At 35.4% G+C, this 9,030-nt stretch overlaps 2 protein-coding genes across 2 annotated transcripts; both read right to left on the reverse strand.

Moving 5' to 3' along the window:
* Window positions 1–45: 45 nt before the first annotated feature.
* LOC149727626 (E3 ubiquitin-protein ligase UHRF1-like) lies at window positions 46–2,842 on the reverse strand. The gene has a single exon (XM_089887698.1). It carries the CDS (start codon window positions 2,701–2,703, stop codon window positions 472–474), a length of 2,232 nt encoding a protein of 743 aa, XP_089743824.1. The 5' UTR covers window positions 2,704–2,842; the 3' UTR covers window positions 46–471.
* Window positions 2,843–3,158: 316 nt separating this feature from the next.
* On the reverse strand, window positions 3,159–8,900 carry LOC149727627 (D-3-phosphoglycerate dehydrogenase-like). The gene is made up of 11 exons (XM_089887705.1): window positions 8,708–8,900; window positions 7,667–7,818; window positions 7,295–7,415; window positions 6,858–6,956; window positions 6,359–6,491; window positions 5,846–6,147; window positions 5,315–5,444; window positions 4,555–4,679; window positions 4,315–4,400; window positions 3,890–4,023; window positions 3,159–3,553 (listed from the first exon to the last, which is right to left on the reverse strand). Exons 1-11 carry the CDS (start codon window positions 8,843–8,845, stop codon window positions 3,402–3,404), a joined length of 1,572 nt encoding a protein of 523 aa, XP_089743831.1. The 5' UTR covers window positions 8,846–8,900; the 3' UTR covers window positions 3,159–3,401.
* Between the last annotated feature and the right edge of the window lie 130 nt (window positions 8,901–9,030).

A 9,030-nucleotide genomic window follows, 5' to 3' on the forward strand; every position in this document is an offset into this window, starting at 1 on the left:
CAATGCCAACAGAAGACTCTATGACATAACAATGGTCCTTATCACCTAACAAAACAAACAGTAAATACAATCAAAATGAAATATGGCAGTGTCAGGTGTTAGAATGTCATGCTAATTTATGTGTTAAGAGATGTTATTGTGATGTCATAAACGGTAAAATTAAACAAACATACAGCAACAAAATGTCAGTTGGCTTTTATCCCTGCATCAGCAACATGTTGTAAAATTGGAATTTGGTTTCAGTTGTTTAAGGTGAAGTTCACAGTAAAAACTTAGTTGCAAAACTGAGATGTGTTTCCAAACATATGAGAAAATAAAGCAGCAAAAAATTTACAAATTTAACATTCTTATTTACGTGTTAGAAAAACAGAGGTATTTACATTTATATATAAGTTGCTCAAAAAGACTAAATGCGTTTAAAATCACTAAATGTATCAATAAAACAGCACAAGCTATGTAGCAATAATCCAACTAACGTCCGCTTGTATATCCAGGGAAAAGTTTAAGAAGAACTTTCTGCAGCGGAATGTTAATCTCTATATTTTCTTTTTCTAAATCTTCTCTACAAACCGGGCACGAATAAATATCTGCTTTGAACGAACGTTGTAGACACGTCTTACATAAATTATGTTTGCAAGGAGTTGTAATTGGTTGGTGAACCACATCCTGACAACACACACACATAAACAGATCTTGTATGATTTGATAAAACTTGGTTTGTCCTTCTTTTCTTGACTTTAACCCCTCGCTCCACAACTTGGAGTTAAGTTTGTCAGTTTTTATCATTTTCATCAACTCTTGTGAAACCTCAAACTCGTTAATCTTGATTTTCTTTGGAGTACTTTTAGGGGTACCAGCATCATCATTGCTGAGGCTCCTTTTGCCTTTTTTCTTTGGTCCGGCTGCTTCTTCATTCGCGAGTTTCTGAGCCTGTGCTTCAAGATAGCCCTCTGGATATTTTATCGTAATTCCAAGCTCCTTGCTTCTCTTCTTCCCCGCTTTAGTCCATGGTGCAGGTTCCTTGTCATCTCTCCTGAACAAATACCTCCACACAATGAAACCAGACTTTCCCTTCTCAGGCCAATATTTAACAACCTTATAAAGCCCATCATATCTATTCCCTTCTTCAGGAGCATAATCACTATGTTTTGCTCCCTTATAATTCCTCACAACCCTGATAGGTCTTGACTTCTTCCAATCTTTAGCTTCTGCTCCATTCTTCGCATCAGCTTTCACGTCACATGTTCGCGCGATCGCCATGTTGTTTTTCGTCAGCACTTGGTCACATGACTGCTCTGCTGTTCTCTTGTTCCCTGAAAGGTCGCGACCCCCGCTTCCAGTATAGGTGAACTCATCTCCATCATCTTCATCATCCTCATATCCCCCGGCGAGCACGATCGAGTAAGCTCCTTCATTCTCCTTTCCATGAATACCTGACACATGTGGTCGATGAATCCCAGACTCACTGACTTGAACACGAAACTTCCACAAGCTACCAACAGGGACACCAGGGATGGCACCAAAGTGGTTGGAAGGCACGATGGTGCAAATCTTTGACCTTCCAACGCAAGCCATCCCTTTTCCCCAATCCCTCTGTGTGTCAGAGGTCATGGACTTCATTTTGTTTTTCTTCTTGTTCTCTTTCAGTTTCTCCCCAGCTTTTACTACTTTAGATCGATCCTGGCAACATAGAGGGCAGTACCAGTCATCTTCCTCCGGCAAATTATCAAGAGGAGGATTCAGACAGAATGTATGGAATGGAAGATTACATTCATCACACAGCAGTGTCTTATCAAATGCCCGTTTCTCTCCACATACATGACAACCACATTCTTTACAATCCTTATCAGGGTTGTCTCTACAGTGGCCACAATCTGCCTCTTTTTCAGTTTTCCTTGCCACAGCTGTATCAGCAGACAGAGGTCCACTTTCTGACCCCACAGTCTCAATTACAAACACCTCTTCTACAAAGGTTATTTTACATGGCTCTAAAGTGCGATTTTCACCCAACAATAACTGCACAGTTAGTTCGTTCTTTTTTCTTTTATTCTTCTTATCTAGCACAACACAGTCATACCAAAAACCTCTTTCCTTGGGATGATCCATATTGTAATTAGCCATCACCTTAGAAGTAACCTCTATTTCATTCCATTCCAACAGCTTCCTTGCTCTTGGTCTAATTAACTTTTCGCCCACAACTTTAACCCCATCATCCCCATAATCATCAAACTTAATATGATAATCCAACCCATCAGTTTTGCCTTTAGTAACATTAACAACTTTGGCTTCAAACCATGCCCCAACATCTGTGTCTTGGGCGTCAATTAAAGCATTAACTTTGTACAAACCTTCGCATGAAGTAGAAGGTATATCCTCCACCACTTCTTGTACATTCTCAGCGGTTTCGATCCCGCTATCAGTGTCTGACGGCGACGCTGGAGTCTCGTTTTCTTGCTGCGTTTCCACTTCTTTTATAACTTTCCGTTCCAACAATTGTACAAGTGCATTCAACCCAACATCGTAATCAAATAAGCTGTAGCCATCTTCTAGTTGCTTCCCTCGGAAGAACAACCGTTGAAGCGAAGGTTCGACGCTAAACTTTTCCATTATAAGTTCTCGCAAATCTTCGATTTTCGTTAGTTTAGAAAGGCCATCAACTTGCTCGGACCTTTTACCGTCCATTGTTCGAACCCTGATCCACATATTGTAGCTTTTCTTACAAACCTCGCAATAAAAGAGATGCAGAGCTATTCGTACAGCAAGCTAAAACAAAACACCTCTCTTGCAATATATGCCAAGAGATTGTGACGATGGTTTCCCGCCACAAGATCAGCCATGCGTATCAATAATTAAACAGTGTTTCCCAACTAATTTTGTTCACAATATCATTAACACCTTTGTTTGCACTTATCATTGCAAATCCACAACAAATTCATTATGTAAAGACACTGTATCATTATATCTATATAATACTTGAATTTGAACACACTGTGGGTGCGTATATATAATGTAAGCATCGGTATTATACACATTCCCTGGGGCAAAAACACAATGTAAGCAGTTTCTGAGCATAGTGGTGAACTTCTAGCATTTTTAACCAGGTCTACTATGAAAGTGCTGGAACCTAATCTGTGCCTGTATTAAAATAACCTTTCACATACATTAATTTCAAGTTTTATTCATCTAATTTTTGAGTACAATGATACAATTCCAAGCAAAATTACAGCGTATATGACATTCTTATGGAGCGACTTAAATTTTCGAGCACCAAAATGGTTTCAAAAGCTGAACAGTGGAAACTTACAGGATTTAACACGAAACTTCAAAATTCATTAATTAACTAATAAGGCAATTGTTGACAATACAGATTGAAGACATGTTTTGTAAATTTGCTACAGTTTTTAAAAGCTTATTGATGCAACGTTTTCAGAGTAGATTTTGCTGATTGCGTCTTTCGATACAGCTTGTGCTGTTGTAATGGCAAACCAACGAGATCCACCCTGTACAGATGTGCTTGAAAGTGACTTCACTTCACCAGATTGACTGAGCACGCCTATGGATGAAAAAAGTTTTCAAATTACAAACAATCTAAATATGTTAAGAATAGGCCGAAAAACAGACAATTTTATTTGTATAAACTTGTTTAATCATATACCAATATTCCTGTTGTTAACAGTAGAAGTCACTCTGTGTATTTGTAAACTAAAGTTGCAATTTATTAATACCATATAACAAAGACATAAAATAAGAAAAAAAAGCAAAATGAAAAACATAAATATGTACGATTAAAAGTCCATTATGATAAAAACTGATTAAGAAAAAGTAAGCGGCCACTTTAATTCAATTGAAATTAATGTATTTGTAAAATGTGCATTTTGATAACGCTTACCAATTGTGTTTGGTAGTGATGATGGTTCGCCTTTATATATCAACAAATTATCATTGAATTGTAAAGCTGGTGATAACTGCTGGTTGTTTATTGATACCAGCAGTGGTGTGTGTTCGAATACCATGCCTAGGAGGCTAGGGAAAACATAATTTCTTAGTTTTAAAGATTAAAGTGCCTTTCCAGCTAAAATTGGATGTTTTTAAATGTGTGCATGGTATTTTTTAAATGGATAATACACAGGGGCCCGCCCTCCTTTTTGTAAAAAAGCATGAAATAACCTTGCTTTATTGCGCTGCACATTTGGTTTTCATGCAGTATGTAATAAAATGTTTCATAATAGAATTGGACTCCCTTTTGTAAATTCATGGATATGGCCCTGGTCATAAGACATAAGTTAAAGTAAAGTATTATTGTGTTTAAACAACCTTAATGTCATTGTTTCACATTTTGCTTCCAATCTACAATAAGAATGTTTGGAACCAGGTTTAACTTCATCTTGCTTCATAGTTACCTACAACAAAAAATCAAAAGTTTTATAATTTTGTTACATAAAAAAAGCCATTGTCTCAAAGTTAGTTTCAGATCAAATCAAACCGACAAAATATGTGGTTGCTGTTTACCCATGAAAAAGTTAAATATTTATTCTAAACACCAATCAAACTCACATTCACTCCAAGATCGGACGATATTGAAGCTGCGTTGATTAGATTGACACTAGAGGAGTTAGAGCACAACAAACCAGCGCATAAAGCAGCTTCCAAACATTTCCCACTTTTGGAAAGGTTAGCACCTGCATGGTGGGTGGAACACAACAAGTTTAAAATACATAAACAACTAAATTTATATGAAATCAAATAAAAAAGTTAAAAAAAAACTAAACGTATATGAATCGACAGCATAAAAATATAATTTGAATTTGATGAATAGACAATTGTTCTTAAATATAAGGTGATCAAATCATTTGCTGCACGTGAATGTTGACCAAAAATTTAATGAAGTACAGTAAGTGAAATCTACCCCTAACTCAAGTTTTACAACATTAAATTAGGTATCCGTACTTTTTATTAAACTGTAATACAACGGCATTGCTTGGGTGAAAAAATGAAGAAAATACTAACATCAGTTATTAGGACTGTAGGAGAGAATATTAATTTAGAGAAAGGGACTTAACATGGAACCTGTTTCATGCTTGTGCTACTGGTTTTATATAGTAGCGAGGGGGAAGATGGAACACCTTTAGTTCATAATATCCAAATAACCTGATGGTGTTTCTAACAATTAACAATGGTCTATAAGAGTCGGGATAATACGGTTTTATAATTCTTTGAATAATCTTTGTTTACTACGAATGAGACAAGAATATAGAATGAAAGGTGACCCATCTTACCCCACCCTACTATACATACTATGTTGCCACCTATATACCTTGTGTATAAAGAGTTGTCACTGCTGTATTCTTCATGAAAGCTTGAACAACTTTGCCGAGGTTGGTTGCCACGGAGATCCAAGGTTTCATATCCGTGGACGCAGCTTGTAAGAGAGCAGGTGCGTTCAACTGTGACCATAACATAAACATCATATAAAATAAAACATAGCTCGGGACTAATTGCTATCGAATAGATTTAATTTAAAGGAACTAAAGGGATGAACAAGCTAAAAAGAAGCCTTTTAACTTTTTTGTCATAACATGGTATTTGGTATTCCATTTTATTTAGTTAGTTTACTGGTTATGGTTCAAAAAGAAAAAAAGAAATATATATATATATATATATATAAATTTATGTTTTCTACTTTCTTGAAGTTTTTATGACTTAAATTTATTTTTTATCTATTGTTTTGTTGTTGCAAATACTATTATAAATGTGTTGGTATACAAAACAATGAGTTAGTAATACCATGTTAAATATAATCCTTTAGTTAATTAAACATAAAGAAAGGTTTAAACCAGTAACTTACAACGCCAAAGAAATCGGTTCCTTTTGACACGTTGACAAATTGTTCGGCAATTTCTCTTCCACAACGTGTTTGAGCTTCAGTTGTGCTCGCTCCCAAGTGGGGACATGAAATAACCTTGGGGTGGCGCACAAGAGCAATGTTGGTTGGAGGTTCTTCAACATAGACATCCAACCCTGCTCCCCCACACTGACCACTCTCTAGCGCCCTCAAGAGAGCTTCTTCATCAATAATTCCTCCCCGCGCACAGTTTATAACACGGACACCTTTCTTGCATTTTGCAAACGATGTGTCGTTCAACAAACCTAAGAAGGTATTTTTGTTTAAAAAAAAATCAAACTAAAAAATGTTGATAAGGTTAAACAAAACAGTGAGGAAAAAACAACAACACAACAACACATTACATTCAATATTTGGAGAATTTTGGTTTAATAACAAATCAGTAAACCAACGAAAGAACACATCAGTGTGGTTTAGAAACCTCGTATATACATAACATAACTAAACAAGCCCCACCTTTAGTTTGTGGTATAAGAGGTGTATGCACGGTGATGTAATCACATAACGGCCACATCTCATCCAACGTCAGCCATTCAATATTAGACTTGGCAGCTTCTTCTTTTGAAACAATTGGATCAAAACCTATCGTCTGTTGGGAGAAACATTTTATATTTCAATTATTACAGTAATAATAAGTGTTTGATTGTTATGTCTCAAAATCAAGTTTCGAAGGTTGTTTAAAAATTACAATTGTTACAAATCGTGTTGTTTTTGCGTTATGTTTATTATGGAATAATTGCACAACAAATAAAAGTTTGAAACATAATGTTTGCTTTTTTGCTTTTTAGCTGTAGCAGTAAATAGCAAACTAAGTTTAAGGTAAACGAGATTATCAGCAAACATATTTTATGTTCCTTTCTATAACTGTTATTACCATTCAGGCTAGATCCCAATGGATACCACCCATAAGGACCTCACACATACAAACAGATCAATAATACCAAACCATATTTACCGTCATGCCAAAGCTTTGCATCCTCGTAGCCGCTTCCCTTCCTATTCTACCAAGTCCAACAATGCCGAGAGTTTTCCCGAACAACTCGTGACCCATGAACTAAATATGAGATTGTTAATCACATATGTTGACATGTACAATATAAGATTGGTTGTAAGGCCAGTTTATGTTTTATAATTTATTTATTCATGTAGTAATTTGAGCTTCATGAACAAAATGAATTCTATATACAAGGGGTCAACTCTAGCCAGTAATTTATGTGTCTGGCATTGAATAGGTACCAAGTGGAATAGAAAAAAAAAACTGACAAATAAATGTAATTCTAAATTAGAACCAACATAACACAACAGACAAAACTTTTAATGATCTTTCCATACAAACATTAATAATAACAAGCAAGGTATAGAAACAGCAATAAACCAACGAAATCTCCTTACAGCTTTTCGATCCCATTTCCCAGCTTTGACCGAAGCATCAGCAGCTGGTACGTTTCGTGCGAGACAACAAACCAACGTGCACGTGTGTTCCGCTGCGCTGAGTGTGTTGCCACCGGGAGTGCTAGTGAGAACAAAAAGAGTTAGATAAAAGTTACCAACATTTAACCTTATTTAGTTTTCTTGTTTCACACACTTATGTTTTTGTTTTTTTTGGTATGCACAAATAAATTGCTGATCTATTAAGCCTTTTGTGAAACAATAATGGTAGTAGGCAACTAATTTTATTAAAGCAATATTATAATGATTATTCCCTAAAATAATGTTGGCTTGACTATATACTTTGATTGCTTTTATAAATCATAGAAATCTTACTTCATAACAATCACTCCTTTCTTAGTAGCAAATTTAACATCAACGTTATCGACCCCCGTGCCTGCTCGTCCGATTATCGAAAGTTTGGGACAATTTTCGATGATTTCTGACGTGATCTTTGTGGCAGAACGAACCACAACGCCATCATATTGCTGTAAGAAAGAGTTTTTATTGATTAGAAAGAGTTGGACATGGGTAAAAGTATTTATTACTGCGGAGGGCTTTTTACTATTAGACACAAATATGGTTAATTTAGGCATTGGTGGCAAGATATATCTAACAAGTTAACATTAAGGCCGCCTGGTGTATCTTGTTACCCCAATTTTGAAAAGAGATAACATGAACAACTCATTTCTCTATTCTTAGGTGTCTATACAAAAAAAGCAGAGCCAAATGTTATTGCATTCACCACATTAATCAATGAGGTTCCCTATGTTTGACAAATATGAGTGTAACTGTATTTAAACAATGTCACCCTAGATTTTACCCTGCTGTTAGGTGTTTATACAAACAAGCAGAGCCAAAGGTTAATGCATTCACCACATTAATCAATGAGATTGAGGTTCCCTATGTTTGACAAATATGAGTGTAACTGTATTTAAACAATGTCACCCTAGATTTTACCCTGCTGTTAGGTGTTTATACAAACAAGCAGAGCCAAAGGTTAATGCATTAATGCAAGTTAACATTAAGGCCGCCTGGTGTATCTTGTTACCCCAATTTTGAAAAGAGATAACATGAACAACTCATTTCTCTATTCTTAGGTGTCTATACAAAAAAAGCAGAGCCAAATGTTATTGCATTCACCACATTAATCAATGAGGTTCCCTATGTTTGACAAATATGAGTGTAACTGTATTTAAACAATGTCACCCTAGATTTTACCCTGCTGTTAGGTGTTTATACAAACAAGCAGAGCCAAAGGTTAATGCATTCACCACATTAATCAATGAGGTTCCCCATGTTTGATGACTATAAGTGTAACTGCATTTTACCATAATTATTCTAAATTTTGTTTTTAAAATATATGACATCGCCAACCTGTAGTTCCTTAATCAAAGCATCTGGTGTGAACTTCTCCTTACTTAAAGTTGCTTTAATTCTATTTTCTTCCAGAACTTTCTTTGCTGAAGGATCTACATTATCCAGCAGAAGTACGTTCGTTATTTTGATGGACATATTTATTCAATTGTGTTTATTTAAAGGGAAATCTGCTGGTTAATGTAAAAATACATTTATAATATTTAAGATTTTTTAAGAACATGTATTTTTTCTTGAGTAATTTGCATATTGTATAATAACTTGTGCATAAATATTTCATACTATCGTTTATAAACAATCTTCTGTCCGTTTTGCATTTAAAA

This window comes from Ciona robusta, chromosome 11 (assembly GCF_009617815.1).
Source record: "Ciona robusta chromosome 11, ASM961781v2".
NCBI lineage: Eukaryota > Metazoa > Chordata > Ascidiacea > Phlebobranchia > Cionidae > Ciona > Ciona robusta.

What these genes read in the sequence shown, in the direction of transcription:
- LOC149727627 (XM_089887705.1), bottom strand. Translation starts at nt 8,845, where the DNA reads ATGTCCATCAAAATAACGAACGTACTTCTGCTGGATAATGTAGATCCT. An exon ending in CTTTGATTAAGGAACTACAG is followed by an intron (nt 7,819 to 8,707) that starts GTTGGCGATGTC and finishes TCTTTCTTACAG; the next exon opens with CAATATGATGGCGTTGTGGT. An exon ending in TGCAAAGCTTTGGCATGACG is followed by an intron (nt 6,492 to 6,857) that starts GTAAATATGGTT and finishes TTCTCCCAACAG; the next exon opens with ACGATAGGTTTTGATCCAAT.
- LOC149727626 (XM_089887698.1), bottom strand. Translation starts at nt 2,703, where the DNA reads ATGTGGATCAGGGTTCGAACAATGGACGGTAAAAGGTCCGAGCAAGTT.